The 18,915-nt window shown below is 35.2% G+C and overlaps 1 protein-coding gene across 5 annotated transcripts; it reads right to left on the minus strand.

Annotated features, from left to right (window-relative positions):
• Positions 1–5,313: 5,313 nt before the first annotated feature.
• LOC142553728 (pentatricopeptide repeat-containing protein At4g20740) lies at positions 5,314–10,127 on the minus strand. 5 transcript variants are annotated; one of them, XR_012821988.1, is made up of 3 exons: positions 9,614–10,127; positions 6,704–8,774; positions 5,314–5,503 (listed from the first exon to the last, which is right to left on the minus strand). XR_012821988.1 is itself a non-coding variant. In XM_075664180.1 (3 exons), the coding sequence occupies exons 1-3, from the start codon at positions 10,056–10,058 to the stop codon at positions 7,009–7,011; spliced, it is 2,112 nt and encodes a 703-aa protein (XP_075520295.1). In that variant the 5' UTR covers positions 10,059–10,127; the 3' UTR covers positions 6,554–7,008. The 5 variants fall into 5 exon arrangements, 2 of the variants coding, with proteins under 2 accessions (XP_075520295.1, XP_075520294.1); XR_012821989.1 differs by lacking the exon at positions 5,314–5,503 and adding an exon at positions 5,547–5,704; XR_012821987.1 differs by lacking the exon at positions 5,314–5,503 and adding an exon at positions 5,995–6,302.
• Between the last annotated feature and the right edge of the window lie 8,788 nt (positions 10,128–18,915).

The raw sequence follows: 18,915 nt of genomic DNA on the forward strand, positions 1-18,915 counted from the left end.
AGTCTCTGCTGCTGTCTTCTCCTGCGGAAAGTTCTTTCAATTTCAGGGTCAAACTGCTCAAGCTCCACGTCAAGTGACTTTGGCATGCACTGGACGAGATATCATGTAATAGAATATGGAGTGTTAACTTAATAAAATGAAACAATACTAAAGAAAATAACTAAAAATAAAATTGTGAATTAACAGTCCCCGGCAACGACGCCAAAAACTTGATCGAGCAAAACTTGCACTATGGAATCCTCAATAAAAATATGGTTTTGTATGCTCAAAATTAATCGCAAGTGCACGATGTCAAGTAATAGTATAATGTACGTGACTACGAGTATCGTTCCACTGAAGACTGTATTTGACAATTATTATTTTCAGTTATTAAATCTTTAGCAACGAAAATTTGATTGATTGATTATTACTACTAACATTAAATAAATATGCAATTAAAAAGATTTAAGACTTAAATAATGAGATTTAATATCTAGAATGGTTGATTTAAAATTCAATAAGAAATGAATTTGTTGGGAATCTCAGTTCACATATCCCTTGTTAATTTATTAATTCGTTCGATAGTGATTGTATGCTTCCGACATGATTTCCTATTCGATTGAACACACTCTCTCGAGCTATGCCAAACTAATTCTACTCAGTGAAGTAATTAAATGTCTTTAATTATTTATCAAGAGTGAATCGCATGTCGATCTCCGAAATCCCCTAGTTTTCGCCCTACCGGACTATGACTACCGGCGCGTATCCAATTTCATATATCTATGTAATTGTAGATCCACGAATTATACTACTCGTTCCTATCACAAGCTATTCTCTCGAACTCACTCGCAATATAAAAACGTTGTTAAAGTTAGCTACGCTCTAACAACACAATGAAAAACAATAGCACATTGAAGAACAAAGCGACAATCGAAATATAAATTAATTAAATCAAAGTTTGGGGTAGGATCCCCTTAAATCACAACAAATATTCAGTTAGCTACTAGAATACATAGTAAAAATAAACACAACAATGTTTAAGGGATAAAAACTAAATTAGAAATACTAGACTAGACGAGATCTGCGAAGAACTGTGCTCGGAAATCTTCGAATCTTCAACTCCAAGCACTTTCTCCAAGCTTTTCTCCCCTCCTTAGACTTTTTGGCTGATGAATAATGATGCATAAAATCTGAATCAGTCCCAAATCGTCCAACAAATCAGCCTCTTCTCGGAATTTAGGAAAAAAATCGGCAGCAAATCTTTCCAAAATTCAACGCGCTCGGGCGGACGTGAGTTTCCGCCTGGGCGGATGGCTTGCGCAAATCCTGCATTTTTATTTTTCTTTGACGCGCCCGGGAGGACATAAGTTTCTACCCGGGCGGATGACTCTCGCAAATCTTGATTTTATCCCTTCTTGCAGGCGCCCGGGCGGATGTGAATGTGCGCCCGGGCGGATTGCTTTCGAATTTCTTCTTTAATTTTCAGTTTATTCACAACTTACCTGCATTTTCACCAACTAAACGCATGATCAACAAGAAAACATAAATTATGCTAAAATAACTCAAAATGTCTGCAATCTAAATGATAAATGCAACACAACGGTACATAACACGATATGAAAAACAAGTAAAATTCCCCTATATCAGGTAGTCATATGATGATTATACCGAACAACCCTCCCTCGGACTTTCCAAGTGGTTATCATTCATCGAGAGGATAAGTCCATGGTTATGATTGTACACCATTAGTCCTTACGACCCGGGACAACACTGAGGCTCTATATGCTAGGGCTGTGCTTTGACTCGTTTACCGGCTCCAGGAGAGTCATCAGGTGGCGAGGTTGGGTACAGTTGCGACACATATAGGAGCCAGTGCATTGTAGTCGGGGATTCACCGCTCACCTACGGGTGTGGATATCCTATGTGATCTGATGAAATAATAGTGCGTAGAATCTCTGGCCAGAGTATGAGATGTACATTGGAGAAGGAGTTCTTCAATGGTACATGCGATACCACTATTCATAGTTATCACATAGTTATCGAATCAATATGCAACCCACGATGAACCAATGGTTGCAGATTCGATCGCGATATGTGAGATGAAGGGACCGTACTGTACGCTAATCATAATCGACTGGTTCTTGCAGACACTATCAGTGATACCTAGGGAATCATGGGGCGATGCTACTAGACGCTCTTACCATGGTTCGATGGGTTTAATCAGAAATATGATTTCTGACATTCTGATGATCAATTGTTGATGCATAGAATGGGGCAAGTTAGGGTAAGCCCGAATAAAGGATTATATCATGAATCACAAGGAGTTGTGAACCCACGGCTAGCTGTATCCCTGAACCATTGAGAGTCACACAAGCACTGGATCGTTTGTTCTCGTTGAGAGCATAAATTCAAAATATTGAATTTATATTATGATATAATAAATTCAACTCCTTGAATTTTATGATAATTAAATTTTGAGATAATAAATTCAAGGAGTTGAATTTATAAAAATTTGAGATTTTAATTTATTAAACTCAAAAGTTGAGTTTATTAAATATTAAATTATGGAGGTGATAAATTCAACTCCTTGAATTTATAATATTAAATTCAAATATTGAATTTATAATGTATTTAATTTATTAAGCTCAAAAGTTGAGTTTATTAAATAATAAATTAAATATATATTGAGAAGTGTGGTTAATGGGCTTATAGGAGCACAAGTTCAACATATTAAATAATTAAAGTTATTAATGGACTTTGATTAATTAATTAAACTAGTTGGACTGGCCCAATTAATTAATCAAACCCATTAATGTTAATTATAAAATATAAGGTCATGACTTAATTATAAATAGCAATAATCAAGCCATAACCCTAGCCACCATAAGAAGAGATTTTCGAAATCCCCTCTCCCTAGCACTCCATAATTCGGCCACCTCTCTTTGGAGAATAATTTGAGCCGTCTCTCATACTTTGATCTCCAACGTTAAATCTCTTCTAATTTTCTAGTACAAATTAAAAGATGATCAAATCATCTAGTCGTGAACCTAATTAGAAGAATAAACAAATGAGCTTTTGAAGATCGTTCGTAGGGATTCATCAAGAGCTAGATCCGTCATACCGGATTAGTTGGAGCCAAGTGATTTAATTCACTAAAGATAAATTTCTAACGCCCTATGAATGTTTGATTCAATAAACCATACGAGTGTCCAAAACAAATATATTTTGATTGTCAAAATAAAATAAAAAAATTTCATGAGATTGTGCTTAAACTTCTATAGGCCAACTAGAGATGTAAACAAATCAAGCTGAACCGAACAGTATAAGGCTCGAGCTCGGCTCGTTTAAGAGTCTGGCTCGAGCTCGACTTGTTAAGCGAACTCGTTTTTTGAGCTCGTCAAGCATACAATTGAGCTCAAATTTGTGTTTTATGCGAGCTCGTTAAAGATAGAATCAAGTCGAGTATACAATATAATGTATACCTCTATAAATTAATTTTATATTAAGGTATAAAAGAGTAAATTCATTCATAACTAATCCAAAACGACAAACTTAACAACTAAAAAACATAAACTCAAACATCATTGAACATCTCAAAACACAATATCTAACTAAAAGTTCAAAATATTATTCATTATTTAAATTGAATTGTTATTTCATTCATAAATAAAAATATAAGTACAATTCTAGTAGTTAAGTTTTAATGTATTAACAAGTTTCATTGTGTAAAATTCATTCAAGATGTTTTAAATAGAAATTTTTGTTTTGTTCCATTACAAAATTTATTAATCAAATCATCATTCATTAGACATATTAAACAAAGAAATATGATTATGTTATCATACAATTCGTTTCTTTATCGTTGTTCTATTCTTATTCATTTCAATCATCACATAATAAACTACATCTTGTTAAATAAATAAATATATATATATATAATTTTTGATTAACTGACATAATATATCATCCTAGATTTAGATTTTAGTTTTTTATCAATAATATAAATGCATTATACTCTATTTAAAATATTATATTCTAAAATATATTTGTTATAACAAATTTATAAATTTCAAGTAATTTGCTTTAAATGGTTCATAAATCATATTAAGATTTGATTTTACCATTTATTTGAATAATGATAAGCCTAATTTTATTAATCTAAATCTATAAAATTATATTAATATTCTATGAATTCTCTTGATTATATATAATTATTTAATTGATTGCTCTAGATATGCCAATGCGGCAATACTATTATAAAATGAGTAAGTATCTTATGAGACGGTCTCACGAATCTTTATCTGTGAGACGGATCAACCCTACCGATATTCACAATAAAAAGTAATATTTTTTCATGGATGACCCAAATAAGATATCTATATTACAAAATATGACCCGTGATACCGTCTCACACAAGTTTTTGCCTTATAAAATTTGAATCATATTTTATTTATTTATCATGCTAGTTTTTAAAAAGAATGTTTCAACATAACATATACAAGTTTATTCAAATTTGCAATCGGCTTCGTAGTTCAAGTTCATATTATTTTAATGTGTTCAGTCTTTTAAAATGAATTAGTTAGTACATTTTTGTTGAGTTTTAATTATTGATCATGATAGTTTTCTAAATAATATTTTATTATAATAATTAGTGAATTTACTCAACGTGCTTATGGCTTAGTGGTGTAAATTTTGAGAAAAAAAGCAATAAGTTGATGTATTTCTGTTATTTTATTTATTATGTTTTAAAGAACATTTTAGTATAATAATCTGCAATTTAAATTCAAAAATACAATCGTGGCTAAGTGGCGAAAATTCATATTTTTTTCAACAAAGTCTTGTGTTCAAATCCTTCCAAATTCATCAGTATTAATATGTTTATTTGTCAACTCAACAAATGAGCCGAGGTCGAGTTCGAGCTCACGAGCCACGTAGTCGAGCATATTCACGAATATGTAGAGGAGCAAAGCCCAAACAAAATAAATGAGTCGAACTCGATCTTGTGAGCTATATGTTTGTGAACAGTAAACGAACCGAGCTCAAACTCGTGAAGATCACAAGCCGAAGATTCTTAAACTCGAGATCGGTTTGATAAAATTGTCGAGTTGGGCTTGATAAGATTAAAGAATGATCTTGAATGAACTTTTACCAAACCAAGTTCCGAATAGCTTGCGAGCGACTTGGTTTTTTATATTCCTAAGGCCAGCCATCATTTTCATTTTCTTGTTTTGACTATTTGGAAATATAATTTATGTTACAAGGATAAAAAAATTAATTAATTACAGCGACAGTAATATCCTGATTTGTCCAATTTTTAATTTTTTTTATTCACTTTTTGTTTCATAAATCAGTCTCCCAGAGTACAAGGTCTCTCATGACATCAAAGGAAGTCTATTGCCCCCTAAATCACTCCGCCCTGATTGAAGTAGACTGGGTAGATATAAATCTTTTCAAGTCTCGGGAAGAGTAACCCATTGGACGAAGTAAAACAAGGCAGTGACAACCCGAACCGCAACGTTTGACACTGAATCACAATCAAAATTCTTAATGGTAAAATAAGAACTGACAAGCTTCAGTCGAAAAAGAACCAAGTCTGCAGCATTCATTCAGTAATGTTACTTGTTATAAACTTGATGTGAGGACAGGAATAATGTCATAAATGGAATTTGCCCTGCTATATCAGCTCTTTGACACGAGCAAAATGAATGTAGGCTTAAATATGAGCCTACAAAATAGCAGCTTTCCCTCAGAACTTGACCCATATGCATATTTAAAACAATATTGTAAGTGGCGGGAGGGCAGTCAGTGACAGCCCGACGTCTCGGCCATCTAAGTTGTTGAATTTTTAATAATATTTTTATAGATAATAATATATAGTCATGCAATATAATTATAAATAATCATCACTTTTTATCTAATATATGAAATTAAATAATATTTATGCATAAAAAAATTTCACATAATATAATACAATCCAGATAAATATATAAATACAAACAAGATAATTAAGATGGTTGTTGATGGTGATCGCGGCTGGCGGCGGCTGATGATGGAGGACACTTGAAACAAAAAGTAAATATAAAAGAGAGTGAGCGGTGTTTTTATTATATCTAATGTTTTTAAATTGATTGACTTTGACTGATTTTTAAAATTATTTGACTTTGACAGTTGACTAGGATTTAAAATCATTGACCACCTCGATGGCCTGCTCTGCTGCCCCTGCCGCCTGCTCGCTCGCCGGATAGCCTCGGATCACCTATATAGACCGCCTTCGACAAAGGCGGGACGGTCGAGGGCCGCCTACCGCCATTTAGAACAGTGATCTAAAAGAACAATATCATTATTATTCCATGTAGAAAAATAGAAACAGACTCTGTAACGTATGCATGCACATTGCTACACAGGAAACTCTAGTTTTACCAGCTGGTCTTCAAGCCCCTCTATACATATCTTAAAAGCAAGGTGACCCACAAGAACAAAGTCAAGAAGAGCTTTCAAATTTGTCAGCCCTCCATTGTTTAAAGACCATATTTTCAAGCAATCACCGCACCATGTGTCTCTAATATCTATCAAGTCTTCACAGTTTAAATTACTCATATCCGCAGAAAATAATTCCATAAAATAAACCAAATGAGGCCCGAGTTCCAGAGAGTGATTCCTTAATAAGCGAAACAAGATATTGCACAATATATTTTCTATTATACGGTATATCAGAAGGTCTTACCAACGAGCCATGTGGGTGGAGCTGCTGAAGTTTGGAAAAAACGGTGGGCCAATATTGAAGCCTCAATCTCATAAAAAGTATTGTATTCTTCACCAACAGAGACTAGCCATATACTCCAAACAATAAAGTTAAATTCTGCCCATGTTTTATGGTATGTACTGATACTGAATCCTTGAGAATTAGTGCCACTTGAATTGACCTTGAAATATTTGCTCACTGTGTTAAGTTCTATCCCAAGGGATAACTCTAGTCGGAGCAATTTGAAACAAGTCAGGTTAATCCAATCAACTCATTTTTACTTTTTATCAGCCAGGTACATCTTTTGCATTTTCAATTGGCAAGAGTGTACAGCCCTTTGACTTCAGTTTTGACTCCAAACCGAAAAATTTAAGACTGGACAGCACCAAATCTGATGTCTTCTTTTTCATATGGTCTATAAGCATTTCATCGTAGGCTATTACATCAGCTTCACTCAGAAAATTGCGCTCTCTCATATTTAAGAAAACCTTTCTTGCCTCTTCAATTGTTCCATGTTTACATGTTCCAAAGATGACTGCCGAGTAAATGATACTGTTTGGAAGACATCCTTGTTCGATCATTTCATTTATGAGTTCACATACCACTACAGCATCATTTTTCCTGCAAGCATGGACGATAGCGAGGGAATACTTGAATTCCATAGGACCACTAGTCACATTGGCCAAGCAATCGCGAATAAGCAACATAACAGCATCTATCTCTCCTAGTCGAGAAAGGCCCTTAACAAGAGAATAATAAGCAGCAACGGAAGGAACTGAGGACATTTCTATTATTTTGTTGTACCATGTGCACGCTTCGTGTACATCTCCCACTTCAACAAAGCATAAAATTGCATTGCTGTAAGTTGATGCATCAGGTACCAAGTCAGAAGAATCTTTGAGCTCGTGGAACAGTGCTAATGCCTTCTTTTCCTCTCCATTTTTTAGAACAGCCTCAATAAGAACATTGTAAATTGGAGTACTCACGTATCCTTTCACTTTCAAGTATTCAAACACTTCTAAAGCCATCATTGTGGTACCAGCCTCATCCAGTATAAAAGAAAAGAATTTGAGTAAATCATCCATAACAGGAAAACCTAATTTATTCATTCGCTCAAGCAATTTAAAAAAATCCTCCATCCTTTTCAACTCTGCATAAGACTTCAAAATTGGATTAACAGTATAAAAATCTGGCTGGAGATCCTCTTGAACTGTTGCTTGAAAAAGCTTATATGCTCTCTCAACCAGTTTTGCTGCACATAGCCCTCTTATTAGGGTGTTATACACTGCCAAATCAGCACGATATCCCGAATCAATCAAGTCTTTAAGCAGATCACAGGCTGAACCTACTTTCCCATCTGCCACATAAGCTTCGATCAGAGATCCGTAAATAGACCTGTCGATCAAATATTTCCTCTCTTTCATCTCCTTGAACATTTCATAGCCTTTGTTAACCTGGTTCCCTTTACAAAGTGCCATAACTAAAGTTGAATAGGCCATGACGTCTGGTTCAACACGATCCTTTCGCATTTCCCCCCAAACCCTCAAACAACCTTCCAAATTTCCCTTCAATACCAGTGCTCTTACCATTGCTGTGTAGGCAAATACATCTGGCTTGCACAGATTCTTCCTCATCTGATCCAAAAGGTCAAACATTTCATCCAGGCGTCCAGCTTTGCACAAACCCTTTATCAAAATCATAAAAGTGACGTTATCTTCGGTCAAATCATCCTTCTTGAAATCATTATAAACTGAGATGGCTAAATCTAAATGATCAGTTTTTACCAAGGCATCCATTATTCTATTATATAAAAAGACTCTTGGCTTCACTTCAAATTTCTTCATTTTCTCATACACATAGTGAACCCTAAGACCCCTGTTTGCATCCGAGTGCATCCTAATCAAGATTTCAAACTGTTTTTCACTAGGCGGCTTCCCTTGCATATGCATCAGCTCAGGCACCTGATCAGCATCCCGGAAATGATTAGATCGATTCAAAAGATAGGCATAGGCATTGTAACATGCAAAGTCATGCCTATAACCTTTCTGCTTGCCTGAACAATCAAATGAAGAAAAATCCATTTATATCACAATTTCATGTCAGAAGACAAGTAACAAACACAACTGCAGATGACCACTATTCTAATCTCTGTCCCATGGAAGTTAATAAAATGCATTTACAACTGTCAACATGTCCGTAGGTCCTCTGCTTTGTACAATGAAAAGAAAGACTTTGCAAGAGCAACCAATTGATTCATATATATCCATCTGTTATTGATGTACTAAAACAGGTTGGCAAACATAATTGTATAACATGACACACTATATCCACATAAAGATAAAGCAATGGCACTTGCAAGATAAAAAATTAACAATGTTCGGCCGTATATATAGCACCAAAGGACCAGGGAATGTCATGGGTATGGATAATTGTGGAAGTAAGAACATAAGAAAAATAACCTGGACATAAGCAAAGCAAATCCAACTTAAGTAAACGAGAGAAGCACCCCCATTCTTCTGCTCCTCTTTCCAAAGAAGAGAACCGATAATTTAAAAACTACATTGAAATAGTACATAGTACTATCAACAGTTAAAGGAAACAACAGGACTAACCAGGCTTACCAAGAAACATATCTGGAAAAGAGCAAATATCGAATAATATGAAATGAAGGATTTTTTTCCTTATGAAGAATAACTAGATGACAAGCAGAGGCATATGCTCGCATAGGCACAACCTCCGCAGAAGATTTATTGGAACATGTTTACAACAAGAATTATAACATGATGTATACTTTTCACTTACTTGCTTGCAAACAATATCCACAATACAATGTCTGGACCTACATATTCGACTATTTGCATTACGATGGGAAAGAAAATTTTTATTCCATACCAGCCCAATCAAAAAACTTGGAGGATAGCCTCAGATCAATATTGGGAAATTTCAGAACCTCCGTCACCAGCTTTGGCGTCACCCGGCGCAGCCTATTGAGCTCTTCCACAAGCGGCGGACCCCAGCGCTTGTGTTTTCTGAACGAGTCCACAATGTATCTAGCAATGGGAGATAGATATTTCGCCAAGGAGAAGAATACCTCTGATGGGTCTTTCGCATACAGCTGCTTCCCATTGATCTTTTCATCTGGGTCCCACTTTTGGAGATCAAATGAATCGTGTCCGGCGGAGGTGGGCTGGGTCAGCCTCTTAAGGGTGATGGATTGGCGGTTGGAGAAGAGACCACCGCGGACCGTAGGCCGGTTCTGGGTTGGTTTCCGGTGGCCATAGAAGAAGTAGGGTTTGTGGGGTTTGGTCAGTGCCGCCGGTGAGTTTTGTGGCGGCATTTTTCGATCAGTAGTCCGAGGAATCTAAGTTCATAACCAATGGTTTCCTTTGTCATGTCAGAGGTGAATATATAATTGTATTAATGTAATTTGTTTTATATATATATATAAACGGAGTCCGGTATTTTCTTTCGAACAATATTCTAAAAAAAATCACGAAATTTATACATGTAGATTTCCTTCCAAATATCTATGTCCGCAAAAAAACTAAAAATTAAAAAAAAAGCATAAAAATTAAAAGATTAAAAATATAAACTCACCGTTAGCGTGACCAAAATATGAGTAAAAAAAATGTAAGTTATATGACTAAAAATACAAATACAACGTTGACATAATGAAAAAAATTATGTTTGTCACATTATTAAAAATGTAAAATAATGTTAATGGGACCAAAATTTATAATAAAATAAATTATATGACAAAAAATATAATTATTATTGTCCTATGTGATGTTCAAACCAAAGACAAAATAATGTTGGGTTAAAGATGGGCTATTGTCGAGCGGAGTTTTGCCCCAACTTTTTCTAATTTAGCCCAACTAAAAGGTTTTTTTTATATTTAATTTAAAAAAAAAATTCAAAAATAATTTTAAAAAAAATTTCGCAAAAATACTTTAATCTGTGCTTGGTAAGCACGGACGCTGCACCGATGGAGCAGTGTCCGTGCTTACCCAGCACGGAGATGCTCCACGTTGGAGCGTCCGCGCTCCGTGAGAGTCCGCGTCGGAGCGTCCGCGCTGACAGAGCGCGGACGCTCCGACATGACGCAGCGTCCGACGCTGCCACGTCCCCCTTCCCTTACCCCTTCTCCCTTTTTTCTCCACTCACATTTCTTATCCTCCCTTCACTCTCTCATCTTCATTTCCTCCCGTGCTCTCTCATTTTCTCCCTTACTCGTCCTCTCTCATTTCTCCTTTCAGAAGATCGAGATGGCAGATAATCTAACACCAGAAGATCTCAGTGTCCTTCTATTTACAACGACACATATGTCATCAACAGTTTCTTCCGTAACAGTTGATGATATTGTCAAAGTGAAGAGGTCAGACAATTTGATTTGAAAGTTATACACCGATAATTACATACACAATCGTGTACTTGCATACTTGAATGATATGAGTTTTTATGGAGTTTTAGAATGTGGTTCACAAATTTTTGATAATCATTTGATTACTGCTCTTGTTGAACGTTGGCGACGCGAGACACACACTTTTTATTTTACATGTGGTGAAGCAACAGTCACGTTACAAGATGTTTCAATAATTTGGGGTTTAACAATTAATGGTGAAGCAGTCACTGGAATAGATGTGTCACATAAAGTTTAGGAATGGCAACACATCTGTTTGGATTTGTTGGGATTTCTGCCATCATCAAAACATTTGAAAGGTGGCCATTTATCTATGACTACACTATACGAGCATTGCATATCTAACCTTGTTAATGATGATACTTCAGAAGTAGATGTTGTCAAATATACCCGGTGTGTAGCGTTAATGATTATTGGAGGAATAATGTTCCCTGATTATCAAAGAGGGTCTGCAAGACTAATATTTTTGTAACTGCTACGGGATATTGATAACGTCAAGTCATATAGTTGGGGTAGTGCAGTTTTAGCATTTCTATACTGTGAATTATGTAACGCGTCACGTATAGAGAAGATTACAATGGCTGGACCTTTATATATCCTGCAGGTATAATTAATGTAACGCGATTATTTAACACACTGTATTTGTTAAATTTGTTGATCTATTTTTATTATTATAAGCAGATATGGGCATGGAGCAGGATTAAATGTGTTAACCCCGACCGAGATGAGTTAACATTAGTTGCGCCTCCCATTGACCCAGATGTTATTATTCCAGTTTCTCCATATGGTGCACGGTAATATTTAAAAAGTATCGCGATAATATCAATTTATGTCTTATAATTTTTTCATATGTAATTGTTTTTGTTAAATTGTAGGTGGAAAATTGGATTTAGCTACACACATTCACCAACACATGCTGTAAGAATTATAAGAGATTCTCTAGATCGTATGAATAATAATGAGATATTATACAATTTTAATATTTAATAGTGATCAAATGAAGATTTTATTTCTTTTGATTAAATGATTTTGTACATTGCAAATATCTTTTTTTTTTACAATTTAATTGGATCGTTTACCCAAAGAATGACATAGATGTTAAGACAATAATTGATTCATATGACAAAAAAATTTGGCGATGTGTTTGTCCCCTTATTTGCTTTGACATCGTGGAGATGCATCGTCCTAATCGAGTGATGCGACAATTCCGAAGACGACAATCAATTCCAGTGCCTGCCGTGGACAACAATGACATGCATAATATCACGAAGCAGGTCATCGAAATACCAATTGGAGAGAATATCATCAAAATTCAATTGAGTTGTGGAATAGTAGGTTGAGGTATGTTGCTAAATGGGTACGTCACGGGCGATCGATGCAAACTGAAGAAGACTACTTCCAATGGTATAATCAAATAATCGTACGCATCATATCACCTACAGTTAATGTCATTGGTTTTCAACCATATCCGTACATTCCTTTTGCCGGACAAATTAATGTTCAACAAAATTTTAGTACGCCTTCTCATTTTTCTCATCAGTCATCATTGGTGTGGGGAAGTAATATGGTTAGCCAACCAAGTGGATTTGCAGGAACCTCTAATACTATTTCGTCTGCTGAGTTGAATACTGCAGGAACCTCTACTACTCGACCTGGTATGTTCAGTGATTCAGGGATTGCTGACTATCGTTCATTTGTTCAGCAGGATTTTCAAACTCCTTCTTGGTCGAACATACAAAGTTTTACAAATTTGCTTAATGTTGGTCCTCAACAACTTTTGCATGACATTCGACCACAGAGGGATGTTATTTCACCTATCATTTTTCCAGGTTTTTCGAACGAGGAAAATCCTGAAAATGTAGGGTTGCGTAGAGGGACGAGAAGACGCAATCCACCTGATTGTGGAACAGGGAGTCATTTGTATCATTTTAATTACGACGATGATTCTTCTGTTTAATTGTAACTATATCATTTCTATTGTTTAACCGTTTGCATTGTTGTATCGTCAAATTTTTATTGTTTAATTTGTATCAGTTGTTAATTATGACGATTTACAAAATCAGAAGTGCCGAAAAAAAACAAAATACACAATTAAACAAAGCTATAATATAACATATAAACATACACGACCAAAAAAAGTTTTAACATTTACACATCTAAAAACAAGAAAATAAACAAGCGAAAGATAAGATGACAAAAAACATAAGTGACGTCTATGTCTTCCAACTTTTTGGTTTTCTTTTTCCCGTGCTCATCTGCGAAAATTATACTAAAAATAAAAAAGCACAAACTATAGTACATGCAATGTCTCAAACGTACATTAATTAACGAAGAAAATCATGAGATCACACAATAACGATGCACACCGTAAGGAGGTTGAAAATATGGTAGATCTTCAGTTGCGCGCACGATTCCCTTATGCCGATCAGAAATAAGACACACTCCATTTTCACCACGAACAACATGTCTGCCGAGGTTCTCCAAGAACCATTTCCAAGAATCTGTTGTTTCTTCATCCACAATAGCAAATGCTAGCGGTAGAACCTGATTGTTCCCATCCAGAGTGACACCGATCAACATTTTGTGCTTGTATTTGGTATACAAGTGTGTACCATCGACACTAATTATTTTCCAGCAATGCCGAAACCCATCAACTCACGGCCTGAATGCCCAAAAAACATAGCTCAGTGTCTTACTCATTTCATTGTTGGCTCTGAGATGCTTTCACTCCACAACTGTGCCCGGATTATATTTGGACAAAGCACACATATATTTTGGAAGTAATTGAACGGAGCTCTCCCATGTACCATAAGTAATTTCCATAGCACGTTTCAAACTTCGCCATGCCTTCGTGTACGAGATTTGATATTCATATTTATCTTTCACATTTTCGATGATATACTTAATCTCGTACGAAGGATCACATCGAACAACTCCCAATAGCGTGTGTGCCACCATATCACTGTTCAAGTTCTTATGGTCTATACCAACAAAGGTAGATATACATGTGTGAGGCCCGCCATACTTTGTTAGTTTTCAATAACCAGTCTTGGCCTTCAATGAAGCGCGAAGTCCCCATCGACAAACGACCGTAGCGGAATTATTTTTGCAACGTAACTTCCACAAAATGTGTGTGCTATCCACGACACGGTACTCACGTCTGACAACTCTGACTGAATAATCCTTCACAGATGCAATAAGATCATTCTTATCTTTAAATAACATATTAACGCATAATTCACCTTTATCCGGATTGTAATAGCTTGTTTGCACTCCAGAAGGTACATCGACAGAATCAGGAGTCTCTTCTCCAAAAAATTTATTGAAAAATGATGGCATTTCAGAATTGATTGAAAGAAATGGTACTGTATGCCTCTGTAATGTGGCACGAGGTTGTTGTTGAGTGATGTCCCCTCATCGAGATTTGTAAGAGTATTCACTTCATCATCATCATCATTCACTTCTTGTTCTTCAGACTCGCTATATGACATATCGGGTTCAGAATCAGTCCTCCAAATATCATCATTAGTGGCCATATCAGGACAACGAGCACCGATATCTAATGTTGGATTCGGCCAATATGGAGCATGATTTTGATCCGACGAGAAATTGATATATTGATCCTAAGACCCACTAATATCATCGAAATTTATATTACCGAGTCCTTCAGTAACCTGTGGAACATAAGATTCTTAATCCTGGAAACCACCATATGTAGAAGTACCGGGTTGGTTATTGAAATCTGTATCGGATGCATGTGGAACGTAGGAGTCATGATCATCAAATCCAACATGATGCTCAATTGAATTTGCTTCCACGTATAAATGCAACACATGCATATTTTCACATTTCATTATAAATTGTAAAGCATCATCATCAACGAGATTGACTTGAATTTCATGCCAAGCTTATCTCTCCATGAATGCATATTTTGTTGACAACTTCATAGAAAAGTTGGTTGGATCGATTCCTAACATTTTATGCACAATTTCAACCAACTCCAACAAATTAATAGATCGTAATACTCGTATCGGTCTAACAAATGGAATGCTATATTCAACCGATCCATTATCGATAACTACATGACCACCAAAATATAAGAGTACATCGATGTTAGACATTTTGCAAATGAAATTTGAGAGAAATAATAAGATGAAATTGATATCTCATTCGCCAAAGTGATCATCAATTATATATACCACCAACATTGAAGACTATTCAAATTTGAATTATTTAATTTAACGTGCAAATTATGAAATTTGAAAGATCAATTGAAACTGCTACCGCTGAGCATACTCAGAATTTTAAGAAATTTTAAACCAAAGTTTTGATACCACTTGTTGGTCCCAGTGCAGGATCTTTATATAATAATATGAAAATAAAGTATAAAACTGGACATCAAGATTTAAGTGGAAACTCCTAAAAATTATCAAGACCACATGCAAGGTAAAAAGAATTTCACTATAATATGTTACGTGTACAATCACTCACTGTGTTTAAGAACACACACACTCTCTTAATATAGGAGAACAAAAACCTTACAAATATTATAGAACTAAGTACTCAAATGTTATGATATGAGAGAAAAGAACTGAGAATGAGGTGAATATATGCTCCTAATTTATAGGCGATCTTCCTCGTCTGAACGCAAGAAATTTCTGCACAATTTCATTGTATGAATTCACGATGGCAATTCCGTTTTTTTAGCTGCAAAATATGACCAGACTTTTCCTCACAGTTAATGCATAATTATTATACATCATTATTTTGTTGACACTATTGTAGGCCGCAACCTCACAATCTATATAACGTTTAATGTCTATTATGTCGAGACTACAAACACAATCTTTAATGTATTTGTGTGAAGTTAAGACATAAGATACTGTAAGGTCCAAAAATAAGATAACGTAATCCAACTGCATGCAAATCTGTGGGAAAGGGAAAATGATTAATTAAATTATTTTAATTGCATAAACTTAATATGTTGTGCATGTTTACATGTGTAAAATGTATCTTTCTACATGAATGCATAAAAATAATGTTTTAAAGGTTATTCGAGACAAGATCGAAGAACGGAGACTAGGGACCAAATAAGGAAAAATATTTTTATTAAATAATTATTTTTAATCATTTAATGTGTGGTGCATTTTATTATGAAATTTTCGAAAATGATGTGTTTTGAGGAGTTTATATATGTCGAGTCGTATTTTTAAACAGTATTCGATTTTCGACGAAAATATGAACTTTTTGAGAACTCGGCTAATATTTTCACGAACTTTCCTAAAAAAAATATTTTAAATATTCACTAATGGACTTAATGAGTCTATTATACTATGATTAAGGGGCCTAAGCTTGCACACATATTTTATATTAAACCTTAAGCTCCAAAACCCTAACCCTTGGCAACCTAACTCACGCACACCCCTAGAAAAAGTAATAAGACTCCTCCTAAAAGCAGCACACGGCCACACACATCACACACCAGCACCTTAACGTGAATTGGGCAAGGATAATTCAGCAAAAATCCCTCCTCGTTGCTCCGTCAATGTCCATCACATCAAGGAATTGTTTTTGTGCGTAAAATACGCAAAAGCATGCAGTAATCTCCTTTTTCTCATCCTTCACACCACAATAGATGGTTGATAGATGTTTGCATGCAAAACATGATAAACTTGTTGTATTTTCATTTTTATGGTAACTCATGATTTTATGATTCCAAAACTTGTTTTAATGATTGACCAAGGGACTGTCATGATAGGGACAACTTGAAGGGATGTTTTCAAACATATTGAACGTCCATAGATGCCTAAACAAGGGCTGCACAAGTAGGGGAGATGACTTGAACGAAAATTTCATGCCTTGGGAAACTAAGGTTTCGGCGACGGCTTGCAAGGGGCCTGCATGGTGGATAGCTCGAGGGCGAGGCACAAGCCGCGCCTAAGAAGGCCGCGCGAGGAGTCCTAGGGCGCACGGGTGAAGGTGTGCAACTTCTATGAGATGTTAGCTTCTGTCCAGTAACATGTTGGGGGTTTGATTAGGGTCCTAGGGGCAATGGTTAGGGGCTGGACTCGCTGGTTAAGGCTGGAACCGAGGTGTACTAGGGTTCAAACCCCATAGAACTAGGACTCTTTGTGCAGAAAGTTTCAGCGGGCAACCTAGGGTGTTCGAAGGTCTTATGGGGCTTGAATTGGGTTGAAAATATTTTAATTATGTGTTATTAAGCTTCGGTCCAAGTTTGGTAAGTTTTGTGTAAATTTCTTGTCAATACGAGCCAAAATCGGGATGTACGTCTAAGTTAAAAAACAAATCGAGGAAGTTAACAAAAAAACTAAATTTTAAATCTAAGGAATATTTAAGCGAGTGTTTTAAGGTAATAAGTTAAGTTTGGAATGATTTGGGGCGTCGTTTCAAGGTCTAGGGATAAATACGAAAAATTATGCTTCTAGGGGTAAAACAGTCATTTTACACCTAAAAATGGTTAGACGTCCTGAATGCTGTAAATAAAGTTAAAATGTTTATTTTATATGTTTATGAAATTTTATGATGAAAGGTTAATACTAAAAGACATGCTTCATGCTTGGTTTAAAAGAAAAATGATTTATATATGCATGATTTTTTATAAATGATGGACATATGAAAAGTTGAAGGTGGTGAAATAATTGTGACTAATACAATGATACGATGATATGTAAGGCCAATACTCAGTTGACGGGTGAAAGTGTTGTTGATGTCCCCGCCGCCCAGTACTGTGGTAACACGTAGATGGATCCATCGACCTTTAGCTGATACGAAAGTCACAATTAACGATCCGAATTCAATAAAAGGAAAACGTATACGTATATGATGAAATGAAATATGATATGATATGATGAAAGGAAATTGTTTAAATTTATGCATATTCATGAAAAACTATTTTTAAAAAAAAAAAGAATTTTCATTGTTGCGTTTGTATGTATATATATTATTTGTTATCATGGTTGAGATTTGCTGAGTCAATAGACTCACTAGGTGTGATGGATGCATGTGAACATGAGCATTATGTAGATGTTAGTGAAGCACTTGATGGTTGATCTGGACGGACTGAAAGTGTACATAATTTGAGAACCGTCGTCAGTTTTCTGCACATTAAGTCTAGGGATATGATTATGAATTATTGAGTACTTTGAGATTTTATTTATGATTTATATGATTGTTTTGAGATGTTTTGGAGAGGACTGTGAATTAAGTTATTTTGAACTATTGCTAGTTTAGGTTTGGAGATGATTTACGATTTTACGTTGGAATTATGTTCTTTTGGATTTTAAATGGTTAATTGATAAATTTATTTTAAAGGAGTTCCAAATTTATATTTATATATGTGGGGTCGAGAGTAGGTTTTTAAAAAAATTTAGTATATTTTAAAAAAAAAAGAGCAGTAGATGTTTCAAATATTTTGGATGGTGCTGACATGGGGGAATTTTTTGATATGTCACACTATCATTCCTTGTCCCATGCGTCTCTGGCAGGTTAGATCTCAGTGGTCTCCGCCTCCATTAAACCACCTATTTTCGGTTGTTCATATCGATTGGTAAAATATTTAAATATTATTGATATCCGTTGATATTAAAGAGAGATCCTTTTCGTTATGTTATATTTTGTACCTATTAATTAATAAAATATGATCATTTTAATTTTCAAAATTGATTATTTTAAAGGAAATTATATAGTTCATATTTATTTTATTCAGGTTCATTTCATTTTTCCCACTCTGAACTATGATCATTGCCCACTTGAC

This window comes from Primulina tabacum, chromosome 8 (assembly GCF_025594145.1).
Source record: "Primulina tabacum isolate GXHZ01 chromosome 8, ASM2559414v2, whole genome shotgun sequence".
Taxonomy (NCBI): Eukaryota; Viridiplantae; Streptophyta; class Magnoliopsida; order Lamiales; family Gesneriaceae; genus Primulina; species Primulina tabacum.

What these genes read in the sequence shown, in the direction of transcription:
- LOC142553728 (XM_075664179.1), bottom strand. Translation starts at nt 10,058, where the DNA reads ATGCCGCCACAAAACTCACCGGCGGCACTGACCAAACCCCACAAACCC. An exon ending in CAAGTTTTTTGATTGGGCTG is followed by an intron (nt 8,775 to 9,613) that starts GTATGGAATAAA and finishes TTGATTGTTCAG; the next exon opens with GCAAGCAGAAAGGTTATAGG.